This window comes from Meriones unguiculatus, chromosome 9 (genome assembly GCF_030254825.1).
Source record: "Meriones unguiculatus strain TT.TT164.6M chromosome 9, Bangor_MerUng_6.1, whole genome shotgun sequence".
Classification (NCBI taxonomy): Eukaryota; Metazoa; Chordata; class Mammalia; order Rodentia; family Muridae; genus Meriones; species Meriones unguiculatus.
The window spans coordinates 73,481,195-73,497,596 of NC_083357.1; the positions used below are offsets into that span (position 1 = coordinate 73,481,195).

Sequence of the window (16,402 nt, forward strand, 5' to 3'; positions counted from 1 at the left end):
TTTTTCTTATCCTTTGGCATTTTGTGTTTCAAATACGTGTTGTGTTCTATTCCACTGCCACAGAAGTCTTTGTGATTTCTACTCTTGTTCCTTCACTGAGCCTAAGTGGCTCTGGGTCCTTTGCCAGTCTCATTGCCTTTTCCGTTCTGACTTGCTTAGGGGTCACTTTCTCACATGGAAGATAATATGCCCAAGAAATGGCATATTCTCACTTCAGAGGAGAATGGAAATATTACCTCACTTCCCCTAGAATGATTATATGGCAAAGCAGGCTTCCTTTGGAGCTCCATGCCAGTTCCCACACCAAATCCTGACTTTTCTCATAAAAATGTATTAGGCTACACACTTGTACTCTCTTTAGGTGCCAGAGAATGGCTACTACACAAAGTATTTGTTTGTATTTGCTTAAGCATGTTCCATGTGGGTGCAGGTAACAAACCCCACTGAGCTACCCGTGTCCTGATGATACGCCTGCGTTGCTACCACACCTGGCTTTTTTTTTTTTTTTTTAAATAGAGTCTGGAGATCAAATGCGCGCCCTCGTGCTTATGTGGAAGGCACTTCCCAGCTGACTCATCTCCCCGCCCCTCCCTGCAGTTTTCCACTACGGTTGTCATGGCAACTAGACTCCGTTTACTACAACAAGAAGAGTCAGGGTCCCTCTTCTTCAGGGTGGGCATTATTCAGTAACTCTGGCAAAAAAGTAGGGCTCCTTTAATTTAGGAACTATGCAAATCTTTTCTACGGAACACTTGTTCTGTTTTAGTACGTGGATGAATGCTTTTGCCTACATGTATGTCTGTGTGCGACTTGCATGCTCACTGCACACAGAGTCCAGAAAAATGAAGTCATATCATCTCCTGGAACCAGAGTTACAGACAGTTATGAATTGCCATTTGAGTGCTGAGGAACGAACCAGGTTCCCTGGAAGATCAGCCAGTGCTCCCGGCCACTGGGCCCTGTTTGTTCTGTTTTAATCTATGTGCTATATTACTCTCACATTCTTTCCTTTCAAAAGCACCCAACCATCAGAGGCTTTTCTTCCCTGTTTCCTCACATCCACCATGTGCATAAGCGACTGGAAAATTGATAATATTCATTTTATTTTAAAAATGCATATATGCATCTATATTATCACTGATCAAGTATGCTTAATTTTAAGATGAAGATATTCTATTTTATGATCTTTTGAGTTGAATATTTGATTTCATTGTTTCCATTTTGCTTATAAAGGTATTTAACGTAATACACATTCCTTCAGCTGACTCCACGGACTTTCATGTTTTCTCATTATTGTTATTTTCTAGAAACTGCAGATTCATTTCAATTTTTTTTTAAGGTTAAGTTCATGTGCATGGGTGTTTTGCCTGCAGGTTTGCAAATAGGGCCCTTGGAGGTCAGAAGAGAGCACCAGCTCCCCTGGAATGTGGGATACAGGTGGTTAATAGTCACCACAAATACTGGGGAAATCGAATCCTGGTCCTTTGGAAAAGCAGTCAGTGCTCTTAAGCGCTAAGTCATCTCGCCCTAATTTTATTTCGTAATTTCCATGATTCTTACAAAAAGTTGCTTATCTTCATCTTCAGTCCTGCTCCTTTTGTTGATTGGTTCTACCCATCTATGTTCTGGGTGATCAGGCCATGCCCATTCGTATTTACAGATGGCACTCTGAAGTCATGGTCTGTAAGCTCTTCCAGAACATCATTTAGTAAATGACTTCAGGGGTGTGTGTACGCGCACACGCGTGTGCTTGTGTTTGTGTGTGTGTTGGTTTACTAAGAATGGTCCCATAGGCTCATATACTTAAGTCATCAAGAAGCAGTATTATTTGAGAAGGATTTGGAGGTGTGGCCTTCCTGGAGTAGGCGTGGCCTTGTTGGAGGAATTGTGTCACTGGTGGTCGGCTTTGAGGTTTCAGGCACCCATAGTAGGCTCCCTTTCATTCTTTCTCTAGGCCTGTGGATCAGATGTAGCACTCAGCTACTGCTCCAGTGCCATGTGTATCACCAGACAGACTAGACCATAAGCAAGAGCCCAATTAGATGCTCTTTTTATAGGTTGCCTTGGTCCTGGTGCCTCTTCACAGCAATAGAACAGTTACTCAGACGGAAGTTGGTACCAGGAAGTGATGTATAGCTGTAATACACCTGACCACGCTAGGGTTTTGTTATGTTTGGAGGACTATGGAAGACATTGGGATTTGGGGACTAGAAAAGCAGTAGGAAGCTTTAATGGAGGCTTAAGTAGCCATACTAGCAGGCATGGAAGACAGTGCTGGGGTTATTTGAATTATGGGTACACAGCTCAGGAACTTTCAGAGGGGATGAATATTAGCAGCTGCCATTCTCGTGATATTTTGGCAAAGAACGCAGCTGCTTTTTTCCCTTGTCCTGAAAAATTTGCCAAAGACTAAATTGAAGAGTTTTAGACTAATGGCACTGATAGAGGATACTTCAAGAAAGCCTAGAATCCACTGTCTCATGTGGTTATTAGTAATGAGTCTTATGCAGATCTATAATGAAAAAGAGCAAACTGGACAAAGAGAAATACAAAATGTACTGTATTAGGAGAAAAGGATCACCAGGGAGTATAATGGAGCAAAGTCCTGTGCTCAAGGAGATAAAAAGTTTAAAGAAAACCCTGATGCAGGGAGGGTTGGTACCCATGGGGGGGCCTCCTCTTCTCCTCAGAGGAGAGGGGAAAGAGGAAAGAGGGATATGATGGTGTGACTGGGAGGAGAGGAGGGAGGGGGCTGTGATCAAGCTGTAATGTGATTAAATAATTTAATTAATGAAGAAATACAGTATGTGATCGCATAAAAAAATAAAAAGGAAAAGAGAAAGAAAGAAAACCTGATGCTAATTAGAATAAAGGAAGTAGTGAACTCAGGCAGGGCAGGACCTTACCCATCTGACCTTCCAAATGGTAAAAGGAAATTAAAGAAAAGCACATAGCAATAGAGCAGTGACTAAGACAATATGCTTTAAGCACTGTGTCTGATTGTGTGTTTGTGTGTATTGTGTGAGTGTGTGAGTGTGTGTGTTTGTGTGTGTGCCTGGTTAAAGGTATCGCTAAACATACTAATGGTTATAAAATTTAGGTGCCAACATTGTCAAGAATGAATAGAAGCATTGCATTAGCACTGACAGAGGCAAGCAGGCCTGGGAAACTCCTCAAGACTTGCCAAAAGCAAATGGTAGATGAAATTTTAAGCAAATGGAACCTGGACCGGATCCTGTTCCAATGATACTTTCAGCCCACAGATCTGGAAGGAAAATGTAAGATAAGGAGGAAAGAAATAACTACATAAGCCTTCAGATGAGTAAGATTTGCAATAAATGATTGAACATTATGAAGGCCAAGTTTTCTTCATGTATTTCAAATAGATGCACTGTGTAAAAGGCTAGGAATTGATTCTGTTCTTTATAATGTAGTTGAAAGCCTAAATGCCAGTAACTTTGAACAGAGTTTGAGTTCTAGTCAGTTTGTGTTTTTTTTTTGTTTTGTTTTGTTTTGTGTGTTTTTGAGACAGTGCTTCTCTGTGTAGCCCTAGATGTTCTGGAACTCACTCTATAGACCAGGCTGGTCCTGAACTCAGAGATCTACCTGTCTATGTCTCCTAAGTACTGGGCTTAAAGTGGTGTACCACTACGTCTAGCTCCCGTCAGCCTTTTTTGAATGTAGACCAGATTGCCAGTTTGGGCCCAGCTTACTGAAAGTAGGAAATGAAAATGTACAGGATGATTGAGGCACATGGAATAGGGTAGGGAGAGTAGGAGTTAAAGAAGCAGGCCAGGGTGAGATCACCCCAACACTTAAGACTTCAGAGCATAGGTCTTAGTCTTTGAAGGTGCGAGAAAGTCCTGACATGATGTTGAGGAACTGAAAGTAGCAGATTTGCATTTGTAAACAATCAATAATAGCAGCAAGAGGGGGGTTGATCAGAAATGACCAATGGCACAGGCAGGACACGGTGACTTGAATGGCTCTGGCATTGAGACAGGGACAGAAGTGGCTGGCACACTGAGGCAGAAATGTGGAGAAAGGAGAGGAAAAAAAAGGGAAATACTCAGCCATACAGCGTAGCTTCAGCTGGCAACCGTATGACTAACACTTTCTCTTATGATACAGAACACGAGATGGAAGCAGGGGTTTTGGAGATTTGCAGATTACTTCCAGTTGCCACAGGATATGTTCCACAAGTAACCCTAAAACCAAATCTAAACCTGAACTTAAACACAGAAAATGATTTAAAATTATGACTTTGTGACTATGGAGTATCAAGTACGGAAATAAGGAGCACAAGGGAATGCAACTTTAAGGCATATGCTTTTTTAAAAAAGGTAACAGAAGCATTGTGAAATACGAAGTGTGTGGTATATGAAGCAAGTTTTCAGAAAATAAGGGCTATAAACCCCAGTTGCCAGAGGCTGGGGAAAAGGCTTAGTCGGCACAGTGTTTACTGTGTGAGCATCAGTTTGAGCACACATAAAAGCCAGAGCCATTCACTGGAGTGTGTTTGTAACCCTAACATTGGCAGGCAGAGACCCGAGGCTTGCTAGCCAGGATCAGTAATCTCTGGGCTCTGGGAAAGAACCTGTCCCAACCATCAATGCTGGAGGGAAACGGAGGAAGGCATGATGCTGATCACGGGCTTCCTGTGAGCATCTATGTATACATGAGTGCACGTGCATGAATGCATAAGATACTCACACCTACAGAAAAAGCAAGCCTCCTGTCACCACCAATTCCTTTTCTACAAAAGTTTCTCGTCAGTTAGAGTCCTCAAAGGAAAGTGGTGATGAGCTACAGAAATCTTGATTGCCTAAGAGAGGAACCGCCCACTCTGCCCTTTTTAGAATTAAATAAAACAAAATCAGCTTCAGACACAGAAGGGACATGATCCACCTCAAATATCTGGACCAAGACACGGGGAGTGTGACCTATGAATTTCTATTTTCTGCAAAGAAAATGGAAGCATGAGAAGTTTCTCTCGACACAATTGATATGCTATCCTTGTGTTCAAAAGAAATGTAACTTGGAAAAAGTTGCACTGGTCGGTTTCTTTTTCTTCTATTAAGCAATGGCCCGACACACAGAATAATGCACAGCCAACAGCGGTGGCCTCATCCTTGAAATCAAAGTAAACTTTAAAAGCAGTAATATAAATGCACACACTCTAGCTCAGGGTTCCCGTTAGCACATCCAGTAAGCATACACACCAGGCTTCCCATTCACTACTGCAACTAAGCTTTAAACGAATTTCTACGGCAGCTCAGTGTCCAAGTGGGCTCCCTAGTAAGGGGAACAGGGACTGTCTCTGACATGAACTCAGTGGCTGGCTCTTTGATCACCTCCCCCCTGAGGGGGAACAGCCTTACCAGGACACCGAAGAAGACAATGCAGCCAGTCCTGATGAGTCCTGATAAGTTAGGGTCAGAGGGAAGGGGAGGAGGACCTCCCCTATCAGTGGACTGGAGGAAGGGCATGGGAGGAGAAGAGGGAGGTAGGGTGAGATTTCGAGGGGACATGAGAGGGGGCTACAGCTGGAATACAAAATAAATACATTGTAATTAATAAAAAATTAATTTTACAAATTCATTACAGTGTATCCAGTGTATGAATTTGCATTATTTAAAGATGCTAAATGCCACACTTAGCCACATACGTTTCTGCTGTGCATTTAATTTCTATATACATATACATATACATATATATATATATATACACATCAGTAGCTGAGCAATGATTCTTTAAGGTGCTAGACTTCCATTTATTGGTGAGGTTTTCTAAGAGTTCCTACAAAAGGTAAGATACTGGATACATTATTAGTATAAATGTAGGACCATCAAATGAAAACCAATTTTAAATCCCCCTATGAGATATAATATGATATAGCTTATTTGCCACCATCCTTGTATCCCAGATTTTGAATCCATATTTACATTTTTGTCATTAGACAGTTTAAGTGTCCCAAAGTTTCCCTCTGCTAAACACACACACACACACACACACACAAATTCTACTTAGAGAATAGCAAATACTAGCACTACTGTAGAAGACTGAGCCAGTTGGGAGTTCCTTCGTGATTCTATTTGAATTGCAGTATGTTGTGCCTAAAGGGATATAAATATTTTCATTCCTTTAAAATAGCCTTCTTTTTTGTACAAGTAGATAATGGAGAGTAACACTTATCTTTACATAAGAACTACCTGTAAAACCCTGAATACTGTCTCCTAGTAGTAAGATAATTTTATTTGTTTTATAAAGCTCATCCTGTGTGTATCCACAGACACAAAGAAAACTGGATGTCTTGAAAAATGTAGCAGTTTTCTGAAATTTCTTAATGTACTACAATAAAAATTAATTCAAAAATTAAATACACAATGAATCGAAAAGCACAGGATAATAAAACGTAATTTTATTTGGTTTTGGAATGCTGGAGTATATAATGCAAAGTATGGCTACCTAAATACATGGGCTTCAAACAAAACAATACACAGCGAAGAATTAGAAAAACACAGTCTGAGGACAAGCAGCTTACAGAGTGCTACAAAATTTTTTCCAGATACACTTCAAAAGGGGACTTAACATCTATCCAGTACGTATGTATATACATGAGCTCAATGAAATGACGCTCTAGCACCAACAACACCGCAAGCCTCATTTACTGACAGTTCATGTGCTGAAATGAACAGATGGGTCTCAAAAGAATCACAAAAGCCCAAAACTAGATTGAAAACCCATTCAACACCTTTAGCCAGCAGAGACATAAAAGTTAAAAAACAAAACAACAGCAACAACAAAAAACAACTAAGAGTCTACCTAACCCTCGTCAGAATGGCTGCTACCAAGAGAGAAGAGTGACAAAGCTGGAGAGATGGCTTAGTGGTTTAGAACACTGGCTGTTCTTCCTGCTGATCTGAGTTTGATTCCCAGCACCCACATGGTAGCTCAGAACCATCTGTAACTCCACTCTCAGGGGTCTGACATTCTCTCCTGGCCTCTCTGGCCACTGCACACGTGATGCACAGACATACGTGCCGGTAAAATACTAATACACATAAAAATAGGTAAATAAAAGAAAAATGCCAACAAATGCTGATGAAGATGTGGGGAAAGTCTAGCTCTTGTTTACTGTTGGTTGGAGTATATACTCAAACAGCCATTACAGAGATCAGCATAGAGGCTTCACAAAAAATAAACAGTGAGGATGTGAAGCTGGGAGCTGACCTGTTGGGAAAATCTGGTCTCTCACTCTGGGTGATGTCTGGCTGTGGTCTCTATATTTGTTCCCATCAGCTACAGGAGGAAGTTTCTCTGAGGAGAGCCAAATAAGGAACTATTCTATGAGTATAGCTGAATATGCCTGGGAGTTGTCATTTCATCCTTTTTTTTCTTTTTTTAGACCAGAATTATTTGGTTTTACCCTATGTCCTTGAACTATCTAGTCTCAGGTTCTTGGTCACCCAAGCAGTATCAGGTTTGGTTCCATCTCGTGGAATGGGTCTTAAGTCAGAGCAGTTACTGGTTGGTTACTCGCAAAGGCTTTGTGCCACCATTGCACTAGCATATCTTGCAGACAATACAGTATTATAGAGAAGGGTGGCTGTCTTGGTGTTTATCTTTCTTTTTAAGAGCATGCAGAATATGTTCTTATGCCAAAGACACTGGAATGTAGGGGTAAAGGCTCTCTCTATGGAGGCACTGACTTGACATCTCAGTTCTTAATGAGTTGTGTGGGTGTTGTCTTCAACAATGGGGCCTTGCTGTCAGCTTGTGGAGAGCAACCTAAAGTCTTGGCAACAGTCTGGGTTGTTTAGGGATTCCTGTGGCCAACAAGCCAATTAGCTGTAACCCAATCCCAGTATGGAAAGCTTCATTTGGTGACAAGAAATGGCCATGGGGACTCTCTCCCTCCCATTATTTGTGGAGTTAATTTAGATCGCCTCCATACATGTACATATTTTATTAAGTTTCTACTATATTAGGTTTCCATATCTAGCCCTCAAAACCCCCCTCATTTTAGCTCTCTTCCTGTATTCCCTGACACAACCCTCTTTCCTCTCCCCACTTGATCCTCACATTCCACACCCCCGCCTCATCCATAGCTCTGTTCTATTTCCCTTTCTTACCGAGATCTGCTTTCTCTAGCCCTTTATACTTGCCTACCCTCTGTGGGTCTACAGATTGTAGCTTGCTTATCGTTGCCTTCATAGATAATATAAACATATAAGCAAATACATAACATATTTGTCTTTCTGAGTCTGAGATACCTCACTCAGGATAATTTTTTCTTATATTTATGGTTGTGAGCCTAGCCTTTAACAGCTGAGCCATCTCTCCAGCCTGGGATGATTTTTTTCTAATCTCATCCATTTGTCAGCCAATTTCATGATGTCTTTTTTTTAAACATCTGAGTAATACTCCATTGTGTAAATAGACCAAATACTCTTTATACATTCTTCTATTGTGGGAGATCTAGGTTGTTTCAAAGTTTTGGCTATTATAAACAGAACAGCAATGACCATGGCTGAGCAAGTGTCCCTGTGGTAGAATGAAGTGTCCTTTGGGTATATACCCAAAAGTGGTATAGCTGAATCTTAAGGTATACTGATTCCCATCTTTCCGAGGAACTGCCATATTGATTTCCATAGTGCTTGTATAAATTTGCATTCCCACTAGCAATGAAGGAATGTTCCCTTTGCTCTACATCATCACCAGCATGAGCTGTCACTTACATTATGGATCTTAGGCATTCTGATAAGTGTAAAATAGAATCTCAAAGTGGTTTTGATTTGCATTTTCCTGATGGCTAAGGATGTTAAACATTTATTTATATTTTTATCAACCATTTGAGTTTCCTCTATTGGAAATTATCTGTTTATATCTGTAACCCATTTTAGTCGGGTTATATGGTTTTTATAAATCAATTTTTTTAGTTCTTTATATATTTTAGATATTAGTCCTCTATTAGACATGGAGTTGGTGAAATCTTTTCACATTCTGCAGGCTGCCACTTTGTTTAAATGACAGAGTCCTTTGCCATGCAGAAGTTTCTCAATTTCGTGAGGCCCCATTATTAATTGCTGATCTTAGTACCTGTGCTAACAGTGTTCTATTCAGAAAGTCTTTTCCTGTACTAGTAAGTTCAAGCCTGTTCCCCACTTGTTCTTCTATCAGGCTCAGTGTACCTGGTTTTATGTTGAGGTATTCGATCCATTTGCAGTGGATTTTTGTGCAGGGTCATAAGTATGGATCTATTTGGATTCTTCTACATGTGGCCATACAGTATGATCAACAGCATTTGTTGAAGATGTCTTTTTTCCCCAGTGTGTATTTCTGGAATACACACTGTTGATGAAAAACCAGATGTTCATAGGTGTAGATTTATGCCTGGGTCTTCTTTGATTCCATTGATCAAGGTGTCTTTTTTATGCTAAAACCATGGGGTTTTTAGTATTCTAACTTTGTAGTACAACTTGAAATCCAGAATGGTGACAGCTCCAGCAATTCTTTTATTATTCAGGATTGGTTTAGCATTCCTGTTTTAGTGTGTGTGTGTGTGTGTGTGTGTGTGTGTGTATGTGTGTGTGTTTCCACATGAAGCTGAACATTGTCCTTTCAGTATCTGTAAAAGGTTGTGTTGGAATTTTGATGGGGATTTCAGTCAATCTGCAGGTTGGTTTTGGTAGGATCACCATTTTTAAACTATTAATCCATTTTTTCATAAAACAATAATGAAAGGTATAAGACATTATAATATAACACTCATAGATCAGGTACACAGCAGAGACAAAGACTTTTTCATATAGGATATTTAAAAGACTAAATTATTTTGAAACTTTTAGCATAAACCTGCCTAATTATTCTTCACAAACTAGAAAATAAATGAATATTATTCACCATAGAGTATGTTGCTGAAAGTGAACTTTTCTATACTATCTTGTCACTTAAAAATTAAAACTTGAGCTGGGCAGTGATGTTGCATGCCTTTAATACCAGCACTTGGGAGGCAGAGACAGGTGGATCTCTGAGTTCAGGGCCAGCCTGTTCTATATAGCAGTTCCAGGACAGCCACAACTACACAGAGAAATCCTGCCTCTAAAACCCAAACAACAAACACATAAAAAATTAAATAGAATTAAGACTTGGTTATTCTTATAGGAAGGAAGGAATGCTACTAAGTTACTTTTTCCACTAAGGCAGGAAAGGCTGAAAGGAGGAGGAGAGTGGAGGGGAATTGGGGAGGGGATATGTAAAGAGACTGAAGTGGGAGAAACACTATGGAAGAGGCTGTGTACCTCATTCTCTAATGCATATGAAGCCAATCTGTGTGCCAAAGTTAAGACCATCTCGGACATGGGAAAAAAACTTCTCAGGATGGCAGGATGTGCAGAGGTCAAGCTCTTCCTTCTGCTCTTGAATATTCTGTGGAAGAATTCCACCTCGTTCTAGAAGAATCCTTAGAATAAAGATTTTTCAAAAGATAGTAAGGGGTTATCTTACTGTGAGTAAAAGCAACATGAAAAGGGTATTTCTACTTGTGTGGAGGAGTTCCAGGGAAGAGCTTAGAATGACAGAAATGCTTATTCACTCCACAGCAGGGGTTAGCCAGCAAACGGTAGCTTTTATTACCACGTATCACCAAAGCTCAAATACGAGCTGCACAGTGTTCCGCACTGCCCTGCAGACATGTGCTAGTTCTGGGATGGCGTGAGAAAAATTAAATGCTTGTTTGGGAGGAAACTTACCAAGTTTCAGAGTATTTGTGTACAAAACTCATTTGGTTCAGGCAGAGCATACTTTTTAATCATCTAATATTCCCATCTTTTTTTTCTATTTACTATACTTTTTACAGAAAATTTTCTTCATAAATATTCTGATATAAAATACGAGTAAAAATTTGTGCTTTTATTTCATAAGTCATACTTAAGAAACAATCCCAATTTATTGAATCCTTTCTACCCATGTGATGAAAGAGGCAGGGTCTGGGTATCAGTTTTGCTGACTGGAATAGAAACATAATTCAATTCAGACACCTGTTTCCTTTTATAGGAATGACAATTTTCAACAGAGATTAAAAAGCAAATTCGTGTATTCAAAAAGTATAAGACCACAAATACTTATATGTAGTTACCTATTTATACTACCTAATATTTTATAAGAAATGTTTTCTAGTTAATTAGACAATAAGAATACTTTCAAAATATCTACTTTCTTATAGTTTCTTTTTCCTAGGAGAATTGACCGAAGCGATAGCTGTGAAATAAGGTACATATCAGTTGTTCTATATAAAGTTTAAGTACTTTTCTGTAGAGATCCACTTGTAATTTACTTAGAAACCAAATAACTGTAACCGTCATGAAATTATCTGTGATACAAAGGTGAGAATAAATGCCTTTTTTAAAATGGGTTTTTCCATGTGTGTGCATGTCAGCCCCTTAAATGTTTGCTACCTGAATTGTCTGGAGAGTTAGTGACTGCTATCTGAAGTGATTTTCAGAAAATTTCAGAAACAATAAGCATTAATGAAACTTTCAGCACCACATTGAAATCAAACATACCTGGTGGCTTTTCGGATGTCAACATAGGGATTAGGTGAGTCAAACTGTCGCACACATGAAGGATGAAGGTTATGAAATGAGACTGCTGATTCTTTGGGCAGAGTGAAACAGCAAGGTCCTACTGATGGTCCCAGAACAACAATAATGTCTTCCAAATTACAGCCATATTCTGCTATCATAGCATTTACAGTGGCCATCGCTACACCCAACAAAGTACCTTTCCAGCCTGATAAATGGGAAGAAAAGAGGACAAGAGAAGTTAAGAAGGTAGAATTTCAACTGCTTTAATGTCTCAGTGAAAAATTAACAGCTGTGGTTTATATAGTCAAAGTCCAGGTATAATAGATGAACCACAAACATAACAACTCCATTAAAGTATGGGCTTTAACAGTAGATACAGCATGCAAGGCACCTTACAGAACTAAGAACTGATAGGCATTTCTTTTTCTCCTCTTTCCTATTGACTAGGGCAATGAAACATATAAAAAATGTAACATTTAAACCACTTAAAGCATACAACTCAGTATTAACATTTGCAGTGTTCAATTTCTGAAATTCTTTCATGTTGCAAATTTGAAACTATACTAACAAACAAACATTTCATTTCTCACTTCCTACAATTTCCTTATTGTTTATGAATTTGATCACTCTGCATACTTCGTGTGAAGGGTATCACATTGAATTTGTCTTTCTGTGACTGGCTTATTGCACCAAGTATAAAATCTAGAAGGTTCATCTGTATTGCAGCATGTGTCAGAATTTATTGTCTTTTTAAAAAAAAAAAAAAAACAAATACAGGATAACCATACTACAATCCACAGGACTTAAGAAGCTAATTAATAAAGAGGGCCGTAGGGAGGATGTTTAATTCTCATCCAGAAGGGAAAATAGAATAGACACCAGATGTGGCTGAAGAGAGGGAACAGGAAGGAGCTTTCCATAGCTGTCCTCTGAAAAACTCCACCCAGCAGAGGATTAAAGCAGATGCTGAGACTCACAGCTAAACTTTGGGCAGAGTGCAGGGAGTCTCATGGAAGATGGAGGTGACAGAAGGACCTCGAGAGGACAGGAACTCTACAAGAAGACCAACAGAGCCAACCAATCTGGGCCCAGAAGTTCCTGCAAAAACTGATGCACCAACCAAGTACCATACATGGAGAGAACGTAGGCCTCAAAGATCTAGGCAGATAGGCAGATAGCTCAGTCTCCATGTAGGTTCCCTAGTAAGAGGAGCAGGGGTTGTCTGACACGGACTCTGTTGTCTGCTCTTCGATCACTTCCCCCTAGCAAGGTGGCCTGGTGCAAGGTGGCCTTACCAGGCCACAGAGGAAGAGGATGCAGGCAGTCCTGAAGAGACTTGATAGTATGGAGTCAGTTGGTAAGGGACGAGGGCTCCCCCTTTCTGAGGACTAGGGGACTGGAATGGGGGGAAGAGGAAGGGTGGGACAGGGAGAAGATGAGAAAGGGGACTATGATTAGGATGTAAAGTGAATAAATTAATGACAAAAATTAGCTAAGATGGTAAAAAGATATTATATTATATATCGTATCACATCACATTTTGCTCTGTACATTTGTCACTATGCACGTAGGTTGTTTGCACTTCATGGATCTTATAGATCAGGATGCTATACATAGAGCCATGAGTCCTTTTGGACATAGATTCAGAGCTATAATTGCTAGATCTTGTGGCAATTCAATTTTGAACTTTTTAAGGAATTGCCATACTTTTTTATTTTTAAACTTGACGCAGGGGCTTGCTATGAAGTTGGAATCCACTACGTAGGTCAGGCTGGCCTCAGAGATCTGTCTGCCTCTGCCTCTGCCTCACAAGTACTGGGATTAAAGTGGTACCATACCATATTTCATAGTGACTTTTTATATCTTTTATACTCATCATTCCTGGAACGTTTTGTCTTAAATAGTAGCTACCCTAATGGACGCATGATAAACTTGTGGGTTTGACTTACATTTCTTTATTTATGACTGATGCTGACTAAATTTTCTTATGCTTCTTAGCTACTTGTAAATCAAAAATCCTATTCCCTAGCTTCTGATCTTCCTGCCTCTACCTCCCAAGTGCTGGGATTGTAGGTATGTGTCACCATACCAGGTTGTTATGATACTAGATATTGAACGTTGTCAAGCATGACAAGAAAGCACTCTACCAATGGAATTATATCGCCAATCCCTTTACCCGTGTTTAAACCCAGTTGTTTTACTGCAGAATTTCAAGTGTTGTTTTAGTTAACCCCTTACTAGATATAATGGTTTGCAAATAATTTCTGCCATTGTGTGAATTTCTTCTCTATCCCACTGATTATCCTTTGATGTATAAGTATTTTACATTTTAATGAAGTTCAATTTACCTGTCTTTAAATTCATTTTTTGTTTTGTTTTGTTTTTTCTCCTTTGGATACTGAAAAAATTTATTACCTTAATCCAAAGACATGAATACTTCCAGTGTTGATTTTTTTTTTTCCCCTACAAATTTTATAATTTTTGCCTCTAACAATTTAGGTCAATGATCTATTCTGACCTAACTTCTCTCTCTCTCTCTCTCTCTCTCTTTCTCGTTTTGTTTTTCAAGACAGGGTTTCTTTGTGTAGTCCTGGAATGTCTTTGTAAACCAATCTGGCCTCGGACTCACAGAGATCTACCTGCCTCTGCCTCTGCCTCCCTGAGTACTGGCATTAAAGGCATGTGCCACTGTTCCCGGCTCTAATTTTTCTAATGTTGTTATGGTAAGGGCCAGAATCCTTCTTTTGCTTGCAGATGTATGTTTTTCCCTGCTCCACTGGTTGAAGATACCATCTCTCCTCTTTGAATAACTGATTTGGCATCTTTGTTATAAAGCTTTCAAGCACAGGTCAGGGCTTATTTGTAACTTATGGGCTATCTATCCTATTTTCTTGATTTATATGTTATTTTTAATACTAGTGTTATATTGTTTTCAATATTATAGCTTTGAAATTAGTTTTAGAATTAGAGACTATGAAGTTTAATATTCTTCACAAGATTGTTTTGAGTATCCAGAGACTCTTGAAGTTACAAACATAATTTAGGGTTGATTTGATTTTTTTTTCTTCCTATAAAAAGTGGCATTGGAGATTTTCTGGGATTGTAGCACATCTGTAGACAACTTCTGGTAATGTTTACATCTTAATGATATTGTCTTCTACTTCACCACACGGGACTTCTAATTATACGACGCTTCTTTAACTTCTCCTAGTGATGTTTTAGAGTCTTGTAACCTCTCTATTTTTCACACTAAAATTAATCTTTTCCAACTAACAGTTTCTTTTCTCAGATTTTTCTACTATCTCTTTATTGTCCTTGGATTTCATGGTGAGTTCTAAGGTTAAGCCACTTTCTTTATTCCTGCTTCCATTTAGTTTCCTAAAATAAAACCTACAAGCATTACATTATTTTCCCTTCATTCCTTAAATCTGAGTCAAATTCAGTTGACTTAGTTGGCCACTAAAGAGTCCCCTTATGCTTTTGTTCACCATTGGATGTAAGTATCCTTCTACAACTGAACACCTGGGTAAAGAGATAAGCCACTTTAGATAAAAGAAACAGACGGTAGAAGCAATAAATATTTAAATAGTAAATCCAATTTTCACTGGTAACTCACTGAATATACAATTATATAGAGAGGACCAAACTGAAATGCTAGGTTGCTAAGTTGGTAGTTAAGATCTCAATACCAAAAAAAAAAAAAACAAAAAAAAAAAAACAAAAAAAAAACCAGGAAAGTTATGTGGTAGAAAAGGGTTTAGAAAATATATGTTGAATTTTTAACATCATGTTCTGAGACTCCTTTGAAAATGCAGGCAGTAATTTTCAGACAAAAACAAAAAAAACAACAACAAAAAAAACAAAAACAAAAACAAAAAAACCTTAGTACAAATATTTTGATGACTGTCAATACTTTTCCACATACACAAGGACAGCTTTCTGCCTCAGAAACCTTCCTTTATCTTCTCACCGGCACAAACATACTCACATATATACATCTAGCTTAAAATATTTTATATAATGTTATGGTAAGGGTTAGAATCCAAGAATTGCTTGTGGATATGTGCTTTTCCCTGCTCCACTGATTGAAGATATAATTCTTTCCTTATTGAATAACTGTTTTGGCATCTTTGTTAAAAAGCTTTCAAGCATAGGTCAGAGCTTATTTGTAATTTATGGGCTGTCTATTCTATTTTGTTGATTTATATGTTATTTTTAATACTAGTGGTATATTGTTAAATTAGTCCCATAGAAGGGCGTTCAGATGAGGTGATTTCCAGTAAGTAACTAACATATTCAAGTGTATATTATTTCATGGCTAATTTAGTAATGATTTGAAGTTCATATTTCAACTTTACTTTGACTAAATCTTAGATATTTTCAGAATAAGTGTTTTGAAACCTAAGAAGTAATATTTCCTTCAATTCAGATTAAAATTTTAAAATACTTTTGACAATGTCATATAGTAAACTTGACCTCTCACCCAATTCTGTTACCTTAGCTAGGACAAAAGAAAATTATGCTACTTGACTCTTTATCATCTAAACAGCAAAAGAGCCATATATTTAAAAGCAAGATGAAATTCAAAAGATCATGTCTCATTTTACATAGGATAAATATTATTTTTAAATATTATTATTTATTAAATATTATTTTTAAATTCCTTCAGAAAAGAAATTCTGTGATGTGATACAGCCTCCAAAAATGCCTTTATATTATCTTTAGCAAATAGTCACAGTTTAACACAGTTAGTTATTTAAACTAAATGTGGCTTTCCACTCATGGATAGAGACAAGCACGTCTTGTTTTCCTTT

General features: G+C 38.5%; 1 protein-coding gene across 4 annotated transcripts in view; it reads right to left on the reverse strand.

Annotated features, from left to right (window-relative positions):
- The window catches only part of Lacc1 (laccase domain containing 1), a 32,407-nt gene that overhangs the window by 12,021 nt on the left and 3,984 nt on the right, over positions 1-16,402 (reverse strand). The window contains exons 5-6 of one of the 4 annotated variants that reach the window (XM_021658396.2): positions 11,568-11,793; positions 10,305-10,465 (exon numbers count right to left, since the gene is read on the reverse strand). In XM_021658396.2, the coding sequence (XP_021514071.2) occupies positions 10,306-10,465; positions 11,568-11,793 (386 nt within the window). In that variant the 3' untranslated portion in view covers position 10,305. Of the gene's footprint in view, positions 1-6,406; positions 10,466-10,490; positions 11,012-11,567; positions 11,794-16,402 lie in introns of those variants that run through there. The other 3 variants (XM_060391465.1, XM_060391466.1, XM_021658397.2) reach the window with 3 other exon arrangements.